We start from the raw sequence: 21,771 nt of genomic DNA on the forward strand, positions 1-21,771 counted from the left end.
AATTAGTAACTAAGAACAGTAATGAAAAAGGATGATAATGATTAAATAAGTTGGGACATTATATATACATTTGAAAATTGTACATCACACTTGAAAAGGATTCTGCTGAACATTTCGAAAAATGTACAAATGTGGGTTTTTCAACAAATTTACTGCTACTGGCCTAAAAGCGCTGCATTATTCCAACTCTGGCACAATTTATCTAACTCTAATTTAAATATAACCGAGATAAATGAGTAAATTCTCGTTGTATCACTCAGTAACATTACAGTAAATCAGTAACATTACAGTAAATCACACCACATTGGGGTTAGGGGGATCCATGAAACATAATAGTAAAATCTATCAAATAATGTGAGTATGCAGTATGCTGGTAATTATATCAGTAGTCAGTCATGGGACACACATGAATTACACCAGTTCTCACAGCATGACGTTCTTTACTACAGTTAGAGACTGAAGTTGTTGGCGCTCTGTGCTGTAGAGTGACATCTCACCTCTCGGTGCTCTCTGCTGAAGGTGTGGTGTTTGAGTCGCCCATTTCTGCACCGCTGGACTGGCATGTGGCACCGCAGGTGGGGTTAGGGGTGTTTCCTGAGTTGCTGTCTCTATCAGCGGATACAGGCTGGGTGGATGTTGGTGGGGTGAGGGGTACAGAAGCGGGTGGAGGCTTTGGAGGGAGGAGGAGGCCACTGTCCAGAATCAGGGTGGAGAGCTGCGGCCCTGAAAAAGTGCAGTGTCACTTTAAACTACACCCTGTAGACCTAGTGTTCCTATTGAAAAAAACAGCATATGCTTGTAGGTACTGTATGTTTTGGCAGCTGGTTTGAGCTGGTTTAAGCTGGACCTTAGTTGGTCATGAGCTGGTTTAAGTTGGTCCTGAGCTGGTTATAAACTGGTCCTGAGCTGGTTATGTGCTGGTCCTAAGCAACTAGCTCCTGCTCAGGACCAGCTCAGGACCAGCTTAAACCAGCTCATGACCAACTAAGGTCCAGCTTAAACCAGCTCAAACCAGCTGCCATGGTTCAAAACATACCTAACCAGCATATGCTGTTTTTTTTTAACAGGGGTGTCCAATCCTGCTCCTAGAGGGCCAATGTCCAGCAGATTTTAGCTCCACCCTGCCCCAGAACACCTGCCTGGAAGTTTCCAGTAATCCTGAAGGTGTTGACTATCTGGTTCAGATGTATTTAATTAGGGTTAAAGCTGAACTCTTTGGGACAATGGCTCCCCAGCAGCAGGATTGGATTGTAGACCTTCTGATTTTGCCAAGTTACCATGAAATTGCAGGTGAACAAACTGCATCAGACCCTAGTAGTAACACCACTGGTATCTGTGCTGGAATGCAGACGTGTGAACGAGTGTGTATAGCATGTGTCATAGTGAAGCGGTCGAAAGAGTTACGTTTGTTTGAGGAGAATGTTGCTCCAGGACTAACAGAAGAAGTTGATCCAAGAACACATCCTACTTGGCCAAATCATGGTCACCTTTATGGCACAGAGCACTGGCACAACGATTGGTGATTCACTCCAATGAAACAGGAACAGAATAACAGGAGGGCTTCCTACCAAGTGTGTGTCTGCAGATGTGTTTGTAGAGTTTGAGTTTGTTGAGGTTTTCCTCCTGTTGTCCAGCCCAGAGCCCTGAGAGCCACTGATCATCTGTCTCCTCCTCACACTCCACTGATCCCACTGGGACAATCCCATCTCTGGACACCCGTGCTAGTGGACGGTGTTTCCCCAACCGACACGTCTGTGTGAAAGAGGAGCAAAAGAGAGTGTCTGTGTGAAAGAGTTGACAGACCTCATTAAATCTTTTGATGGACACAGTTTGCTTTTACTGCATGGAGGTATTTGATTGGACAACAATTTGTAAACTTGAGTGCAAGGTAAGTCCTCAACATTTTCTGTTTTCCCAAAAGAAAGGGTTTGACAACTTTTAGGAGGTCACTAGCATTAAGAGGACCTATATGCTAAAGCCAAAATTAGCATACATTTTTGCAACATACATGTTTTGTGTACCTAAAGATTTATGTATTTGAGCAATTTTTTCAGTCTCAGCAACTTTTCTTTTAAACTCAGGACGAATCTAAATTACTCTGCACCTGCTTCATGAGATAACTGCATTAGAGGTCTGCAAGCACGTCACTGTCCATTCGGGCCGGGCTAAAGCCTTTTTTTTTTTTTTTACAGATCGGGCTCGGGCTCATTTAGCTTCTCTCCTTTTATTGTGCCCATATACGTGCACCGCACACAAAGGCTACTGTATGAAATATTGTTATATTGATTATATTATACATCACCTACGCAATACGCAACGCATATAGGCTACGCACGCATTAGCATACAGGTGACAGTTGACCATGCAGAGCATTAGGGAAAAGTTGGAGCGTGGAGAGTTACTAAAAGTTCCTAATGCTTAGGGAAAAGCTGCATTTTGGAAGAGTTTTGATTTGATTACCACGGCAAACAGTGAGTCAATTGGTCATGTGCAGTGCAGCATCTGCAAACATATCCTTGCACACAGGGGCGTAAATTTTGTCTAACAGTAGGGGGGGACAATAAACAAAAAATTTCTCAAGAGCAATTTTTGAGAAGTTTTTTTGAGAATTTTTGATGTGTTGCACACATCTGAATATTTGGGTTGAAGTGTTCTGGAACAGTGTTGTAAATACAACTTATGCCGAGTTCACACTGCACGATTTTCAAACTCGTCGGATCGCCGTTGTTTTTACACTGAGTGACTATCTGGGGTAGCATTCAGTTGCTGCTGTGTTCACATTGCACGATGGATCGGCGACAGGGGGTTTCACACTGCATGACTTTACAATAGGAAGAATCGCTGACAGCTCTGTCTGGTCCGCAAACTACGTTTCACAACAAAACACACGCGAGAAGTGATAAGGAAATAACGCGAGAACCCGCGTGCGTCAGACCGGAGTTCTCGACGGCGGTCCCGGCGGATCCGACGAAGGAGATGTGAAAACGGTGAAAGCCGATCCGGTGATCCACAGTGCAAAGTTGTTGTATTTCCTCAGCAACCAGCACGGATCAGCTCCAGGCATGACGAAGCAGATATCGTCCTCTTTTGGAAGGCCAAACGAAGTAGTTTCGCTTTCACAACGAAACACAGCGCCTTCGTGACATGGCGGCGACAGCAACAACAATACTACAGCGAGAATAAGAGTTACACCTTCTTTCTTTGCGTGAACATTTGGGCGGCATTATGCAAATCTTCCCACATAATGATGTAGATATGTGGGGGCGTGTTAGAACGAGCCGTTTTAGGTAGGCGTGGCTGACTCTTAACTTTTATAAAGAATATCTCTTTGGATTTGAGACTTTAGTCTTTGCAACTTTACAGATCTTCTTTATGCACCAAGAGCTTGTAACACTCCAAAGAGAAAGGAAAAAATGAAATCGCATCATATGACCCCTTTAAAGAGAAAATAATCACTTCATCCGATGTTTAAGTGAATAAAATAGCCTTGACAGCCGAGTTCCACAACTATTGACTTCTCGCTCACCGAACTTGTGTGTGTAGGTGATGCAGGGTTGCCAGGTTTCCGCAAAAAAAAAACCCACCCAATTGTTAACCCCTAGCCCAAAACTAGCCCAATCGCATTTCGAGGGGGGTTCCCCGGTAAAAATCGCGTTCCTGGGGGTAAAATAAAAAATTTTTGGCGGGGTTCCTCCGGTAAAATTCGCATTCCATGGGCTAAATATCACGTTATTGGGGTTGATTCAACCCGCGAACATGAAAAACAACCCGCGGCAACAGTGTTAAAGTAGCCCAATTCCGCGGGAAAAACCGACAACTTGGCAACACTGAGATGATATAAAAGAGGAAAGCAGGCATTTGGACCAAAGTACTGTGAGGCGAGGGAGGGGGAGAATCAAAATGTTTCTAAACTTAAAACGCATTTTTGCCTCGTTTGCGTTTGTGTTGTTTTACTACTTACAAAGTATAAATAATTGTTATTTACAATACACAGCATTGTATTGAGGGACAACCCTCAGATGGGGAGATGGGGGGGGGTCCTGTCCCCCCCCGGGATTTCCACCTATGCTTGCACATGACAGCAAAAAACGCACGCAATAGGCTAAAGCGTGCCGCAAAGCCCCAGCAAAAGTAATTACCATGAATGTGTCGGGGGAAATAGTAAGGAGATATTTGAATTATTTATTAATAAATTAGTGTTTTCTGAGTACTTACATGTAACGAACAAAAAAATGCTCCAAACGTTTTTCTAAATTAACTTAATAAAAAAAACGAAACGAAATATAACCACTTTAACATTACATACAAAACTGAACTATTTTAATAGCTGAAACAGTAGTATAAGCTGTTTTGGTAGAAGTGGGGGGGAAAAAGACGGGCTCGGGTCGGACTCGGGCCAAGAATTCTGATGAGCTGTCGGACAAGGACCGGGCTAGGGCCTGAGCGTCTCGGGCCAGGTCCAGGCTAGGGCCTATATCTGAGGCCCGTGCAGGGCTCTAAACTGCATAACTGAACATAGATTAAGGAACACTAATCCTGCTCCTGGAGGGCCAATGTCCCGCAAAGTTTAGCTCCAACCCTAATTAAACACACCTGAACCAGCTAATGGTTGTTTCCAATGCAAGTGATCGCGCTGGCGCCCCCATGTCCTGTAAAGCGCGCTTTAGCTCTCCGCACAAACGATTAGAGTCTTCAGGATTATTAAAAACATTCAGGCAGGTATGCTGGTTAAGTCAAACTCTGCATGGGAGGGATGCTGGCCCTCCAGGAGTAGGAGTGGACAACCCCTGACATGGATGAAACAAAAAGTGCCTCTAATTGAAGAATCACTCATTTACATAAGGAAGATACATGTCTAGCAGGTTAGAACGTGCGAGTGATAATGATATACCTCATAGACGGCACTGAGCTCCTGGAAGAAAGCTTTGGCACTGCTGAGCAGGGTGTCATAATTGGGACACAGTACCAGGAAGGCCACATCCCTCTGACCTCCATACGGCTCCAGCAGAAACTTCTCCCAGAAGGGAAGAGCAAGCGGAGACAGAGCCAGAAAATCTCGATCGTATCCCAGTAGCACGCTGGGGATCGGCAGAGGCTCTGGGGATTCCTCGGAACCTGACCGTTGGAAACAGATGCTTAATTGCAACAAGATTTCAAGATCAGAGTGAAAAAATATGTTTTGTAAATATGAAGAATACTCACCATAAGAACCTCGTCCAGCCATCTTGTGGAACTGCTGCCATGTGAGAGGACCCTGAACATGCTGGATATTTTCCCAACTCCTGCCCGACCTCTTCTTCTGGATCGCATCCTGCAGGAATGGCTGGAGGGACAGCAGCATCCGCACCACATCTTGAGAGGACAGCTTGCTGATGTCCAACACTGAGGAAATGCAAGGAGAACAGATGTGTCAATAAGAACACACTGCGATAAACTCACCACCACGATACTGGAGTGTTCGGAGCGGTTGCCAGGTCGTTTCTTGTCTGGTTGTCATGGTGTTGTGAGATTTTTTTGGTGTGTTGCTATGTTCCAGATGCTCCAGAAGAGCTTTAGCAGGGATGGGCCATTCCAGTCCTGGAAGGCGACTGGCTTGCAGAGTTCAGCTCCAATCCTACAGAAACACACCTCTGCTTGTAATTTTCAAGCAATCCTGAAGAGTTTGGTTGGATTTCTCAGGTGTGTTTGATTAGGGATAGAACTCTGCAGGACAGTGGACCAGTAGGACTGGAGTTGCCCATCCCTGTGCTAGAGTGTTCTGGGTGGTTGCCAGAGCATTGAAATGTGGGTGATAAGTCTTTTAAGTGGTTGTTAAGATGTTGCTGTGTGGCTGCTAGGGTATTCTGGGTAGTTGTTATGTGGTTGCAATGTTTTCTGTGTGTTTGTTTTTAGTTGCACTGCTATGCAACTGATTTGGCTTTCCAAGGTCTTCTGAATGAGGGTTATAAGTCAAGCATGATATTCTGGTTTCTAGATATGGCTTGATTCCTGCCTTTTAATGAGCCTTACCATTGGTCTGTGGCCAGGTGTGCAGTGCGCTGCTCCTCACTGTAGCCTGTTCCACCTTTCCTCCAGCTGCGTTGTCCACATACTGCAGTCCCTGCATCAGCGCATTATAACACTCCACACATGCATCGCTGCTGTCCACCCACAGCCTGTCCGCTGCCCAGCTCTGCAATAGTGCGCCCTGGCGGCCATGACAGGAACAGCTGGGTGATTTGTGCAGGGAGGTCAGGGATGTGATTGGCTGAGAGCACTGCTCTTGTAGCAGAGCGATCACTGAGGCAGGCATCTGTTGCTCCTCAGCTTTTCGGCCAGGAGGGTCTCGCCTACACAGTGCCAGTCTCCTCTCTGCCGCCTGGCCCGCCTCAGAGCCACGGCCAAATATGTCCAGCTCATCCTCCAGGAAGAGGCCTGCCCCGTGCGCCAGCCTTCGGTTTATAATCGCGCTGAAGCCGCACATGCAGCGATATTGGTCCTCACAGGTGGAGTCTGGGATATAGACACCAACATCCGCTCCTTTAACATTCATGTTACAGGCACAGATGCAGCAGCTGTCAAAGTTGCGGTCTTTGAAAATATTCAGGACCGAATCGGACAGCAGCAGTATAACATAGAGACTGTGCGCCTCGGGCAGCGGCGGTCCCGATACAGATGGCTCGACTGAGCTGAGCGGCACGCTGGTGGAGGGGGTTGATGCTGGTGAGCTGAGTTCAGTGCCGTCCTGCCTGACGGAGCCCTGCCCACTGGCCGCTCCCATGCCACGGGGGGTGCGAGGGGTCGGCACAGAGAAGCGAGAGGCGGACGGGGAGGGTAGGACGCCTGTGGTGGTGCCAGTGAAGGCGGCGCTCATGGTCATGGAAGTGTAGTCCTGCTCCAGAAGAGCACCGCTGCTGAAGAACATTCATGTGAGAGATTTTCACCGCAATGGCCAAAATTAATGTCAAATGTATTTTGCCAAAATGCAAAAACTTTTTTTATATAATAACCTTGGCCTTCATAAAAATCTTAATTAAATGCCAAAATAATTTCATCTTTTATTTCATATTTCACACATTGGATTGTGGGGTCAAATAGTACGCAGACATTTCTTCATGCAATTTTTGAAAAATTGGACAATTTGACTTACACGTATGCGTCTCTGCTGAAAGGATTTTGAGTGGTCGGGCAGTACTGCTCCATCTTGGTCATATCTGTCCAGGATGGTCTGTAGTAGCAGTGCTCAGGGATTTTAAGAGCAGACAAACACTGGCTGGGTAAGGAACGCAGTGGGGCGTACATGGAGCAACCAATCAGCGGCTGGACAGAGGACAAATGGGACACAAATGAATAATCATAGACATGGAAACAAAATAAATAGGTAGAACCGTGGTTAGCATGAAACAGGGTTTAACTGATCAAGCTGCCCGCTATACTAGCGATACTATATGTCTGTCTGTAAAACCTTTATTCCTTTCAAACTTCAAGGCTTCAACATTTTAAACTTTCAGGCAAGGGTTTGTCAAAGCAACACTGAAGTTTGGTGTGATTAACTTTTTTATTTTCCCATTATATTTCATTACCGTGTTTTCAGCTAAAACATTGTTAAAGTTCATCAGTGTCAGTATTCAGACATCATGTTTGAAGCCGCTGCTGAAGCAGCACACAGACATGAGGCCCAGAAGAGTTATTTATCTTATCAAAGTGAACTCATTTTGGTGCACATGGAGCAAAACGCACAAGTACATCCTCGGTCATGTCTTCCTCCGTGTCCATTTTGAAGTCCATGATCTGGCTGTTGGACTGAGAGCAGCTGGGCTGATCATGAGCCGCTGCGGGGCCAGCCGGCTCTTGACTGGAGGTGTCGCGGTACGTCATAATGGGAGAGAAGGCGGCGTGCTGCTCTAGAGACGGAGGTGTAGGGAACATGCGCTGGAGCTCTGCTACTGCTGAGAAGACACATCCATACACTGTTAGGGATAATGGTTCTCCTGGTATCTGCTGATCTGTAGTGCTGCTGAACTTACTTGAGGGATACGGCACTGGAGCTCTCCCCTCGAACCCTAGTGGCCGCTCCTCTGCTGCCACAGACCCGGACTTGGCTGACTGCTGGTTCGGATATGTGCTCTGGTTTGGGTACATGGAGAAACGTTCCTGAATCTTGCCACACTTGAGACATTTTAGAATACTGATGGCCAGGTCAGTGTTTACCAAAAGCATTGTAAGTCTAGATCATTGTGAGCGTTAGTTTCTACATCTACTTAGGCTTTTGGGAAACACAGCTCAGGGTGATAAATCGGCTGACATTGGCTTAATTGCTGGAGTTCTAAACTAGGAAAATGAGGTCAAGTTATTGGAAGAGTTTGAGAAGCCATAATACTATTCCCAAACACCAGAGAGTGTCAATATCTGACAACTGTATTATATTTAGTAGTTAAATCTCTTATCACTAAACCTCTACTCTTAAGAGTATAAAGTACAGGGAGACTTCAGATATAAAAATACTGAATGGTCAAATAACATTTACTATTAAGACAGCAGAATGTGTGGGAATCCTAATATGGCAGCACTGTTATGACCAGTGTTGAGGAAAGTTACTAATTCATTACAATATTGTGTAACTCAATGAAAAAGTAACTTACTGCATTACTTAGTTACTTTTTATGGAAAATATAATGCATTACATTACTTTTGTGATACTTTTTGTCACCCGGCTGGGCTTGCTTATTTTTTGTTTTTATTTTTTTATAACAAAAAATCCAAAAGTTATATTTTTGGCAACTGTAATGGCCCTTTCACACCAAAAGTGAAATTAATAAGCCTTAGGCTGAAGGAAGTGCCTCTGGTGTGCACCTCACTCCCAATTTCTCTCAACACAGGGACAGGAGAGATGTCAGTGAATAAATGGGAAAAAAAAGTAACTTGCATTACTTATTTGAAATAAATAACTATATTTCACTGTAAAATTAAAAGTAATGTTTCTTTACTTGTTAATTGAAAAAGAAATCTGATCTACATTACTTGTAATGTGTTACTGGTCATGATGTCACAAGCAATCCCGTTGTTTATTTATTTGTTTATCAGGTTTGTCTATTCCAGCACGTTAATGTGCACAATTCAGAGGATGCATTCACAGCCCTTTCAAGAAGTTTCAATATCTCACCGCTAGCTCATCTTCCTCCGCCTCATTCTCCAGGTCAGAGATGAGCACAATGAGAACCTTTTCTCTGGTCAAGGGAGGGTTTACTTTGGCATCTGATTCATCTAGATTTGACTCTTCTGAACAGGACAGACAGGGTGAGTGACATCAGATTTAGTCAGTTATTTGTCGTATATCTCAGTGACGGAGCGTGAACTGACCTGACTTTGGGGCTGAACTAAAGATGGACATGGCGTCTTTCCCCTCAGGAACCACACTGTTACCGTTCACTTCCTCTGACTGCACAACACAAGACAAACATTTTACAAAGAACTGTTTTCACATGAAACGAGCAACATAGCATCAACCCTACAGACAACTGACCTTGTGCATGTTAGACACAAAAATATGTGAGAGTTTCCAAAATCTGCCGGTTTTAATCTTATGGCTGACTTCACACACTTTCAGTGGGTCAGAGGCATAGGTTTATCTCAGTGTTTACAAGTCGTATTTACAAAGAAATAGTTGCTCATTTGACAGAATCTTAGTGCAAGATATTTAGGGGTTTGTTTGAGTCTCGTTGTGGCAAGCATCAAGCTCCTTAATACTTCTGGATTGAAGTGAATTCTGCTTACATTTTTGTTTTTGTCTTTAGCTGTGGCATTGCTAAAATCACTACTGTGTCTTGCACTGTTCCGTGACCATTTTCAGATTTATCCATTTTTAATGGCTACAAAATTCAGTAAATGGTGGGTTGTCAATATATGTGCCTCTTCCTGTCTAAGTGGGCCAGAATGTTTAGCTATTGTACACTCTTAACAAAGCAATAAACTGCAGTTAAACCTTAGATTTGCGGCTTGGGTCTCGGTTCAGTCCTTTCAGCTTTTTGGTGGCAGGGAAGCTGTACTCAATGTCTCCCTCTTTGAAGTCATACGGATCATCGGCAGGATCGTCTGCTCCAGCCTGTGGCAGTATGTCTCTCCTCACATGCTCCTCTGAGATCTTTAACCTCTTCTGCATCTGCGTGAACAGCCTGAGAGGAAGTCCAAGTCTTCATCAGTGAAGAAGAATAGTCGGCAAAAACCAAAAGTGAATGATAGAGATCATCGAACACTAAGAAGGATTGTGTTTAAACAACACGGAACTACTGCAGAGAGACTGCAAACCTCAATATTCACCTTGAAGATCCACAAAAACTGACCCTGAGAACTTCTCAAAGCAACATCCATGAAAGAGCTGCAACTGCTAAAACTTTTAATCACAGGCACCAATGCTAAAATGTGAAAAATATGGTGTGATGATCACAAAACCTGGACAGTAGTATTCTTCTAACATTGTTATGACTTTTCTGACTTCGAGAACCATTGTAGGGCTCCAGACCAACATTTGAGGACACCAGCACCAGTGCCATTAAGTTCTACAGAAGGTGGCACCAGCACCTGACAGTAAAGCACTCACCCCAATCGCACATGTACATCTCGGAGATGTCTATTTGATGTCTGCATTTACATATGCAAGATGTATTTTTTAGAGTGTTTGCTCATCTGCAGTACGTCTCTATGACGTTTCCAGTCAGATGTCAAATAGACATTTATTAGAATGCATGTAAAACTGCTTCTGAGACTACACAGCAGATGTTTCCCAGATCTTTAGCAGACGTCTTACAGATGTACTTGTGCTGTCTGGGTAGTTGAGATGCAGACAGAATGAACTTTTATTACTGTCATTCATACTGTCTATGTATAATTTAATAAATGCAAAATATATATATATTAGGGAGTGGAAATGGCTGATAAGCCTGTACTTCTCTGCAGCCATCTACTAGTGGTAATTTAATGTATTTTTTTTATTTTTAAATAAGTGTTTGCTTTCCTACATTATGAAACTTTTAGTTCCCTTTCATGAGAACTTTGAACTGCGTCCTCTAGGGGTCGCTATGGGGAACGCCTAGTCGTAATTCGGTAATACTTAAACAATTGAAAAAACACCAAAAACACATTGACCGGCGACAGCCATTACGTCACTACCGGTGCAACTATAGTATAAACTATATACTATATAGTACTATATACTACTATATACTATATAGTACTATATACTACTTCGCCAGAAACCATGGCGAGCACTAAGTACCAACTCTACCATATTGCCATGGGAGTTGCCCCCTTCCTAATTCCCGTGTAACCACCATCTCTCCACCTGACCGAGGTTAGAAATTTCCTGCATATTAGTCTCCTATGCTGGACCATCTTACTGATCTAGAGGCTTCTTCGGACAGAGCTCCGACGCGGGAACCATGGTGGGTGAGTACGATCCATGTCTAATATATGTATATACAAATATATATATATGTGTGTATCTAATGAGCTGGTGTTGTCTGTATAACCCTTCTGCTAGTTTCTTTGCAGTGTTTCCCTGGACCTGTGTGTTTCTGTCCCTTTCTAGGGTAGGTCCTCGATGGGCACCCCCTCTGCTGGGTTCAGAAACCGGATGCTCGACTTGCAGTGCTTATTTCACTCGTCGATATATGTCCAGATGGTAAGTGCAGTGTCTCGTTCCCTACTCAGGGAACCATGGTTACATAAGTAACCTGAGACGTTTTATAAATGGGGGCAACCTATGAAGGATGAACAAATAATGTCATCATCACATTAAAAATAACTTTCAAATTCGGTAATACTTAAAGCTTTGAAGTGCTGGGAAAAGTTGTGTGAAGCATTTAAAAACACTCGAAAACATTAGACCATTTCTGCCACAAGTTGTTCCTGTAGTTTTACTATGTTTAATCCATGGTGAATGATGGTGATTTGTGTTTGTTGAACAATGTTTTTCCTGGTTTCCACATCAGTGGCGTTTGTTCTGATATCTGTAGCTTTAAAAGAATTCTTTAATAGAATTTAAACAGATGTCACGGGACGCGTCTAAGTCCAAAATCTGCGGGAAATATGCGGCAATTACGAAAATGTGCGAGCTCTTGCGAAAATTGCAGAGTTTGCGTGATTTTGCGATAAATTCAGCGATCGCAGAATCGCAAAATCCTGGAGGGACTGGTTAAAGGCAAATGGTGGTAAAACACCTTAATAAACAAATATTGCCTAGTTTTGAGGTGTTCACATTATTTTGTCCAACCCCTGTATGTGTTTGTATTCTCAGCGCCATCACAAGGGCCGCTATAGCAGCATTAGCTTTACTGATCAACAGTTTGAGCGAAGCATGATGATCTGGCTAGTTAAGCAAAAACTAGGGCTGGACAATTAATCAAATATAATTTGAATTACGCTTGTGTCCTCCAAAGAAGACAAAAACTATTATTGTGCTGCATTCTGTTTTGCAGTGATGCTCTCGTTTGTCTCATTTTCCACTCCTTCCCTGTTGAAAAAAACCAGCATATGCTGGTTAGGTATGTTTTGAAGCTGGGATGCTGGTTTGAGCTGGTCCTTTGCTGGTTTGAGGTCCTTTGCTGGTTTGAGCTGGTCCTTTGCTGGTTTGAGGTCCTTTGCTGGTTTGAGCTGGTCCTTTGCTGGTTTAAGCTGGTCCTTTGCTGGTTTAAGCTGGTCCCTTGCTGGTTTATGCTGGTCCTTTGCTGGTTTATGCTGGTCATGTGCTGGTCTTAAGCTGGTCGGACCAGTTTAGGACCAGCACATGACCAGCTAAGGACCAGCTCAAACCAGCATCCCAGCTTCAAAACATACCTAACCAGCATATGCTGGTTTTTTCAACAGGGTTTCCTTTACAGCAATGTGCTTCATTGAAAGCCCAAACTCACTCGCTACAAGTTTTTGTTAAAAGTTCAATAAATGCATGATGGATGAAGTCCATGAGTAATCGTGTTCATCATGATTATAATTTTTCCACAATCAAACAGCCCTAGTGAGAACTATCTATCTGAATAACACATTCATATTAATGACAGATATTTCTTCATCACGTATGTACATGTGCATGCTTCATGTCTGCATTGGTGTCCTTTCATAAAGTGTGTTTCTGTCCTAACATGTGTTTGTACCTCTTGAGGGCGGCTCCTTCCTTCTGTGGCCGGTTCTCCTCAGAGTCGCAGCAAAGATCCGGAGGTTTAAACTCCATTTTATCTGCCATAGGAATCTTGTACCTTCTCCACCATTCGTTGGCAGCATCCTTTGTTCCTAGAGGCATCACGTACAGCACACTATCACTCGTCTCTACATGCATGGGTCCTGACGGCCCCTCCAGACAGTCTGGGACAGCCACAGGGGTCTCCGTCAGCTCGGGGTCCTGTGTCCGCGGATGGGGGCTCAGCGTGGGCGGCAGTGGTGATCCAGGAGATTGAACGAGAGACTCGGGGGCTTTTCTAGTGACGGACTGAGGTCTGGAGTATTTGCAGTCTGACAGAGGATGGAGAGGAGCATCCAGAGGCATCAGGCTGAGCTCCGGCCCAGAGGAGAGCTGCTGATCCACACACACGCGGTGGTGGAAGGGGGTCAGAGACACACGTCTGGGGCCCTTCTCGGGTTTATCAGGCTTTTCGACTGACTTGTGTTTTTGGGTGGAGGGTGGAGGGATGGAGCCGGTGGATGAGCTTGTGCTGTTCATCTGCTGCTGCTTCAACCTACACCAGAAAGAGATCCAGACCTCAAAGAATAAGCATGCACACTGTAAAGAATGTTTACTGTCAAGAATCATGCTTTTATAGTTAAAGAAAGGTCAAACTCTGGAATATTATTTTGAGTATGATATTTGAAGTTATCAAATGCAATTTTGCATTGTTTTGAGGTCCGTTTTCTCAGAGATTCTCTGCATATCCACTGTGATTTGATGCGGTCTGGGAGTAGCTGATGATTTGTAGGGTTCTGTATGTTTTATACTATTAATATACTGTTGAAATAGTTGAATACAGTGTCCATCTTTCAGCCAAGCACATCTCTGATGCTCAAAGGTAAAGCAGACAAGATCTCTGGCCACAATCAAGAGGTCATATTCATATTCGTACAGAACCTGCATTGAGCAGAAGTGGATAAGAAGCAGGATGTTTTTATTATTGGTTGTCATTAAAATTAATGATCAATTAATTGGTTAATGGTTAAAGGGGTCATGCATTGAGAAATCAAATGTTTTGACATACTGTATGTGAGTTTATTGTACTATAAAGAAAAACATTGCAGTTTTCAGAAATCAAAACTTCCTTATTACTCCAAAAAAAAACACTTTCAAGCTTCAGTTGAGCAATTGCTTGTATGACTACTGAAAGCACTGCTTTACTGTGATTGGGAAGTTGGAAATAATCATAAATTGAGAGCCGCTGGACATGGACTTTAAGGAGAAATGTGTGTCTGTGCTGTGATGAGGGGACTCACCTGGAGCAGCCACAAGGAACTCGCTCTCTCGGGCTGGAGAATCCCCACACAGATAGACTGCTGTTAGATTACACACAATAACAGACCACACCAATTAGTGTATTAACAATCAATCTGAACAGAAATAAACACACATCAGCAGCTCATGTCATGCAGTGCTCACTTGCACTGAAGAGGATTGACGTGACATTCCCTCCAGGCCTCATGGAGCATCTGATTCATCAGCTTCCTCCCAGAATGCTTTGGGCTGACGTTTGGAGCGTTCTCTTGGCTAGACAAACTGGAGATGGTCGTCTGATAGCCATTGTCTCCTACAGATGACAGTTCAAACACACAAACACGCTTCATTTACATTTTTGTCAGGAAGAAATGCTGTTGAATTTTAGAGATCAACAGGCATCTGAAGAGGACAACATCAGTCTGGAGCAAATGAACCTCTAACTACAGACTAACTGCACTTCACTGTGCAGCTTCTTTAGTAACAAACTCACTTTTCTAACTAGTAGTGTGTCCTTTGTGTGACTGGAGAGGTGCATCATGAGACGTGTGAGACTGATGTTGCCTAATGATCAGATGATTTCAGCATATACAACTCATGCTTTCAAAATGTGTTTAAACAGCAATGCCAGAGAAGAACCATTTTTGGTTCCCAAAGAACCTTTTAGTGAACTGTTCTTAAAAGAACCATTTTTCCTCAGTGTGAAGAACATTTTAATAATCTCAAAACCCTTTTTCCACTATAAAGAACTTTTTGTGCGATGTAAGGTCAAGTCACATTTATTTCTATAGCACTTTATACAATACGAAAGTGGCTTTACAGACATAAACAGGAAAATAACAGAATCAATGATGCAAGCTTCATCAAATATGAGACAAATCCAAACTCTGCTGTGGAGAAGCTCTACAGAAGACAATAGTGTCCTTATTTAGATCAATTCATTTCAGTGTTGATTCAGTTCAGTTTAATAAGTGTCAATGGTGCAAAAATGCATTATGAAAAAAAATTCTTCAGCTTTAAGACAGATAATAGTGTCATTATTCAGCTTCACGTTTTGTTCTCATCTGATCAGTGTCAGTGCTGTCAAATTGATGATATTACTGAATATTAAAGGGTTAGTTCACCCAAAAATTTTAATTAGCCCACAAATTACTCACCCTCAAGTCATCGTAGGTGTATATGACTTTCTTTCAGACGAATCCAGTCAGAGTTATTTTAAAAATTGTCTTTGATCTTTCAAGCTGTTTAATGCCACTCAGTGGGTGTTGCATGCATCAGTCCAAAAGAAGTTAAATAAAAAGCGCCCATCCATTAAAAAAAAGTGTCTCACACGGCTCCGGGGGGTGAACAAAGGCCTTCTGTAGCGAATCGATGCGTTTTTGTAAGAAAAATAACCATATTTAAAACGTAATAATCACTTTAATGTAGCTTGCTCCGACTGGATTCGTCTGAAAGAAGAAAGTCCTATACACCTAGGATGACTTGAGGGTGAGTAATTTGTGGGCTAATTTAAATTTTTGGGTGAACTAACCCTTTAAGTGTAAATTAAGTGTTTAAATCCCAAATGTTTCATGGATTTTAAAAGGTTCTTCATGGAACCACAGATGCCAATGAAGAAGCATTATTTGTGAGAGTGTACAACACTAGAAGATGTTTTGGGAGTGTTACCTGAGCAGGGCCGTCCCGGTGAGGTGGGGGGTGTGAGGGGCGTCCCGCAGCTGGAAGAATCTCTGAGCAACACCTGTGCAAGTGCGTCACTCTGAGCCACCAGAACTAAGGCTTCTGGGTAAACCATCCGCACTCCTCCTAAACACAAACATACACACAGACGTGAGGTCTCTCACAACACCGACACATACAATTACACTTGTGTTGTTATGAAGTGCTGACCTACGATGACCTCGAGTGCAACATAACTGTGAGGGTCAAAGGTCAGGTCGCCGTCCTTGCCATTCGTCTCCCTGTGTTTAAGCACCATGGGGTAGAAATGACTCCAGTCCTCCATGAGTTTCCGCACCGCAGGGTCGCTCATCTTAAACGCCCGACCCATCAGCGTCCCGCACAGGCCGTACGGACTCAACACCACTACAACACACACACACACACACACACACACGTAACGCTCACCATCATGTATGATGCTGGTTCATGCAGCAGTGCAGTGAATGCAGTGAGGATGATGGGACGAACCCTGCAGTGAGCGGCTCTGAGCCAGACGCACGTGCTCCTCTGTCACATGATACAGCGGCTGATGCTGTGAAACCTCCACGCTGGTGCACACGCTGCTGTCGCCATGCAGGAAGAACGAGAAGCAGCATGACAGGTGCTCACTGCACACACACACACAGACAGAGAGAGAGAGAGAGAGAGAGCTAAACAGTCTGAAGTACAGTATGTGAAACCACATGTGCATGTGTTCATCACTGTATGAGCCTGCAGGGGGCGACAAACCCAAACACTCCTCAAACTCTCCTCCCTAAGCGTTCCTCAAAAGCCCCTCAAACACTCATCTGGTGTGGCATCTGCTGCTGTGAAAGCATTTCCTCTGAGGAGTTTGTTGTGCGTTATTCACACTTTCATAATCAGAGATGTTTAGAGTTTCACTTCTGCCGTGACACATGAAGAAAGGCTTGTAGATGAAGATGCTGGTTGAACGCTCACCTGCTGCTGAGGGGTTTCTCCTCAGTCTTGTGCGGCTTGACAAACCACTTCCCAATGCGAACAAAATCTTTATCCATCAAACATCTGGAAAATCAAACACATCAGCCATTCCAGGTTCATCAATTGAACAAATCAGTGAAGCTAGTACTGTGTATAATGGGCAGGTGTGTGTGTAGAGTATGAGCCATATACAGTATCAGTATATGTACGGTATGAGCATGTACAGTATCAGTGTGTGTACGGAATGAGCAAGTACAGTATCTCTGTGTGTACATTATGAGTGTGTGTGTGTGCAGTATTAATATGTACAGTATGAATGTGTGTACAGTATGAGCATGTACAGTATGAACGCTAGTACAGTATGAACGTGTGGACATGTGTGTATAGTATGAGTGTGTGTGTGTGTGCAGTATTAATATGTACAGTATGAATGTGTGTACAGTGTGTGTACAGTATGAGCATGTACAATATGGACGTTTGTTCAGTATAAATGTGTGTACAATATGAACACATGTACAGTAAGAGTGAGTGTACAGTATGAGCATGTACAGTATGAACACGTACCTCTCCAAGAGATTGTGAATAGCCTTGAAAAGCAGTGTCCGGCACTCGTATGACAGGCCACATTCCCACAATCCCTCCTCCACCACTGTAAGACAATCCCACAACACAGAAGTTAATCACCACTATCTGTATTGTTACAAAACTACACACACACACACAGAGCAGTGGATCTGAGGGTTATCGTGTGTGTTGCTCATCTGTCATCTCATCTAGTGAGCGATCAGACGCCCCTTCAGCAGCAACACTCAATGCCTGCTCTGAAGGGCCCCTGAGGCCCCTGAACAACACAGAAACACATCAGATGCTCATATTCATACAAAACAAGAGGAAACATACAGCTGCAAAACAGTCATAACAGGACAAAACACACAGAAACATGAGATCCAAAACAAATGAAGAGGCATGTTTCTCCTCACTAAACCCTTTTCTGGGATGCTCTCGAAATGATTTTAACCAGCTGGTCTTGAGCTAATTCTGAGTGGATGTATGAAGTCTGTTCTCCTTGTGTTCACACTAACAAATGAATATGTTACACAAAGTTTGGCAACCAGAAAGACTTTTGTCTCAGTATATCTATTGCTTCATATTTTGAAAACTTCATTTTGTGATGTGTTTTGATTGAGAAGTGTGCTTGTGCAATATTTATATAAAATATATGGTACTTGTTTTGATATATTTTGACATGTAATGGCAATGACATGTATACATTTAAAATTGGTGCTTTAAAGGGGTCATATGATGCGATTTCAATTTTTCCTTTCTCTTTGGAGTGTTACAAGCTCTTGGTGCATAAAGAAGATTTGTAAAGTTGCAATACTAAAGTCTCAAATCCAAAGAGATATTCTTTATAAAAGTTAAGAGTCAACCACGCCTACCTAAAACGGCTCGTTCTAACACCCCCTCACATGTCTACGTCACGATATTTTATTCTCGCTGTAGTATTTTTGCCGCCGCCGCCATGTTCTGGAGATGCTGTGTGTTTCGTTGTGAAAGTGAAACTACTTTGTTTGTGGTAAGGGGCGTAACATTTCCATCACATCCTTGAAGTATTCGGCCAATCACAACGCACTGGATAGCTGGCCAATCAGAGCACACCTCGGTTTTCAGATTGATAAGCTTTGTAAAAATCGACGTGTTTCAGAAAGGCAGGGCATTGAGGAGAAACAATAATGTACAGTATGTGGAAAATAATGTGTTATTTGAACCTTAAACCGCATAAACACATTTCATTACACCAAATACACAACATAATGTTCTTTTTAGCAACATCATATGACCCCAGTACTTTTGTTTAAATGAATTTCATTAGCACCTTACAGTATATCTCTAGGGAAACATGTTGAACACAAAAAACATCTGCTCATGTGTGAAGACGGGACAAACTAGAACAAAGGAAGAACATAAAAAAAAGTATTTCAAAACCAATGGAAAAGAACATGGTGGAGCTTGAGACATGAAGAGACATGAATGTTTAGACAAAATGACACTGACTGTGTACTGTTGTACACATGCTGCCAATGACATGCACATCAATATATCACTGCAAAGACACAGCCACAGTGTGAAATATTAGAATCAATACATGCTGGTGAAGTTCTGAGAAATGTTTTTTGAACTAGAAAATGTTTGAGAAGATAAGCAGATTTAATTGAGTGGAAAGTAAAACCACTCCAACTTCACCAACTCACCATGAGACAAAGGATCAGGGGGAAAAAAGTTTGTTTGTCTAAGCCATTTTGAGTGAAAGTAAGAAGCTAAACATGCATAAAGCACTGAACTGAGGCTTTGAGAGACCTGAATCTCTATCCAGCATACGCTCAATGACAGACACAAACCAGTGGAGCACACGCTGGTGTTTGGGTGTGGCGGCGCTCCATGATCTGCTGCTTTGTTGATGTTTCACAGCAGACTGAATGAAATTTCATACTTGCCAGAATTCCCTAATAACCATGGCAACACAGCCAGAGAACACACACACACACACTCACTCACAAACACACACACTGTACTGCTAATGGAGACAGACAGTCAGACGAGCAGCACTGAGTGAAGATCTGACAGTCTGTACCTGCAGCTCTCTCTCTCTCTCTCTCACAAACACACACACGTGATGAGATCTACACACTACATGTGTCTCATGTGACGGTATGTGATACACACTCAGCTCTATCAACAGTGTTTGTCAATTCAAGTAAAAAATGATTTTGATCTCTTCTCTATGTATTTATTCTTCAAAGACAGTCATGCACTTGTCATTGATCTGCTCAGACTTTTGAAAGCAGAAATGTGCAGCTCATGTTTTGTTTAATCCTATGATTTATGATTTGATCTGTAAAGCGTGTGAATGATCTCTATGAGGTAGTGCTGCGGTGTTGAACATCTACTAACATGTTTCTGACATGATCTGCATTTGCTGTCTTTCTGCTGTCTGCGACACACAGACACGATGCACTGGAATTAATATTTTACAGAAACAAAGAAACCGAAATTTTAAAGTTTTATTTAGTTGGAAACCAATTTTGGTTGTAATTTTACTTATTACATTTGGGGGTAACTGAACCCGGCATGTTTTCAGGGTGTTGTATTCTCAGCTGATAGATTAAATTTGTCAATCTTGATATCTCAGTCGAATAGCCAAAATGTTGGTGCATCACTGTGTGGCTTTACATGGACATGACATGAAATACAGTATGTAACTTCACACAGACCAGATCAGCAATTGATTGTGTTTGGTGGTTTCTGAAATAGTTTGGATATGTGTACATCCACTGAAAGCATGTTACTGTAAGCAAGCACCAGGTCTCAGATGAGTTTTTTTTTTTTTTAAGTGGTAAGAGACTTTAGTCCTGAAATACAACGCTTGTTTTGAACCTGCAGCACTCATTCAAGCTGTTATTACTTCCACACTCGTATGATCTCACATGCTTCAGTAACTGGCCAGCAGATCTTGAGTGAGTTCACACGTGTTTATTTCAGGCTGCTCTCTCTCTCGCTCGCTCTCTGCTCAACACAAATGAGCAGTGACTGAACTGGGTCGCCACTGCATGTGCTGCATCGCCTCAGTCTGGCCACTAGTGGGAGTCGTACTGGTGGTGCCGCTGCACACAAAGCTACTATTGAGTCATGCAGCCGATGCCGGCAAGTCTTCAGTCTGTCTGATCAATACACTGAGAAGCAGAGGCGACGCACTGCACACTGAAAGAATGCGGGACTGAACTACCTCAGTGATCAAGTGTGTGTACAGTTCACACGTTACTCATGGAATTGATGACTGAGACAGTGGTAACCATAGCAACGTTTTGATGTCTTGCAGCTGAGAACAAGAAACTTGATTCCAGCAGATTTATCCTTTTTTTTTTACTAACCCACCATTGATAGATTTTGTTTGTTCATAAAGCAGCCAAACACTTTTAGTCTTGCCATCTCCATTTGTTCAGGCTTGTTTTTTCCCATAAAGTGGCTCATTAATATAGGCAGTCATGGGTTGTGATATTTTAGTGCTTTCCAAAATATAGTATTTTGGCTTATTTAGGTTTATTTTAGGCTTTTTTAGGTTATATTAAACATGAATCAAGTATGAAAACACGTGTGAGAGAGACATCTGACAGACTCGCACATGAGTTCTCTCTGTCTATCTGTCCATCCGTCTGTCTATCTATCTGTCCATCCGTCCGTGTGTGTGTGTGTGTCTGTCTGTCTGTGTCTGTCTATGTGTGTGTCTGTCTGTTTGTCCATCTGTCTCTGTTATCACACAGTACATTAATGTTTCCAGAGTTCTTCTAATGTGCCATTGACAGCAGTAAAATAAATTGTCATAATAAACATTCATGTAAATGTTCCCTCTTCATCCACAGCACATGCAGGCTGGTCTGTGTAATTCAGTCTTCAGTGAAAGGATTGGAAGTGCTTTTGGAGTTGTATGACCACATGAACTCAGTCTGACAGCACATTTAAAAATAAAATCATGTCTGGAGCGTGGGTTTCCAGGTAAAAAGACTTTCTGATGTTTCAGAGTAAACCGACACACAAACCTCCAGCTTTCACAAAACTCCAGAAACTCATTCACACGTCTCAAACTGTTGTTTGACTTTTGCATGTGT

At 43.0% G+C, this 21,771-nt stretch overlaps 1 protein-coding gene across 4 annotated transcripts in view; it reads right to left on the minus strand.

The window, feature by feature from the left end:
* Positions 1–21,771, minus strand: part of LOC107742159 (mediator complex subunit 13L) — a 59,935-nt gene that overhangs the window by 8,280 nt on the left and 29,884 nt on the right. Inside the window, exons 3-21 of one of the 4 annotated variants that reach the window (XM_016555058.1) lie at positions 17,672–17,756; positions 17,108–17,191; positions 16,637–16,776; positions 16,337–16,531; positions 16,115–16,252; positions 14,612–14,759; positions 14,449–14,508; positions 13,125–13,703; positions 9,962–10,151; positions 9,340–9,418; positions 9,143–9,258; positions 8,007–8,106; positions 7,720–7,928; positions 7,130–7,299; positions 6,010–6,893; positions 5,203–5,382; positions 4,892–5,115; positions 1,569–1,752; positions 498–723 (exon numbers count right to left, since the gene is read on the minus strand). In XM_016555058.1, the coding sequence (XP_016410544.1) occupies positions 498–723; positions 1,569–1,752; positions 4,892–5,115; positions 5,203–5,382; positions 6,010–6,893; positions 7,130–7,299; positions 7,720–7,928; positions 8,007–8,106; positions 9,143–9,258; positions 9,340–9,418; positions 9,962–10,151; positions 13,125–13,703; positions 14,449–14,508; positions 14,612–14,759; positions 16,115–16,252; positions 16,337–16,531; positions 16,637–16,776; positions 17,108–17,191; positions 17,672–17,756 (3,991 nt within the window). Of the gene's footprint in view, positions 1–497; positions 724–1,568; positions 1,753–4,891; positions 5,116–5,202; positions 5,383–6,009; positions 6,894–7,129; positions 7,300–7,719; positions 7,929–8,006; positions 8,107–9,142; positions 9,259–9,339; positions 9,419–9,961; positions 10,170–13,124; positions 13,704–14,448; positions 14,509–14,611; positions 14,760–16,114; positions 16,253–16,336; positions 16,532–16,636; positions 16,777–17,107; positions 17,192–17,671; positions 17,757–21,771 lie in introns of all 4 variants that reach the window. The other 3 variants (XM_016555056.1, XM_016555057.1, XM_016555055.1) reach the window with 3 other exon arrangements.

The sequence above is a fragment of the Sinocyclocheilus rhinocerous genome, unplaced genomic scaffold (genome assembly GCF_001515625.1).
Source record: "Sinocyclocheilus rhinocerous isolate Xijiao unplaced genomic scaffold, SAMN03320098_v1.1 scaffold1971, whole genome shotgun sequence".
In the NCBI taxonomy this organism is placed as follows: Eukaryota; Metazoa; Chordata; class Actinopteri; order Cypriniformes; family Cyprinidae; genus Sinocyclocheilus; species Sinocyclocheilus rhinocerous.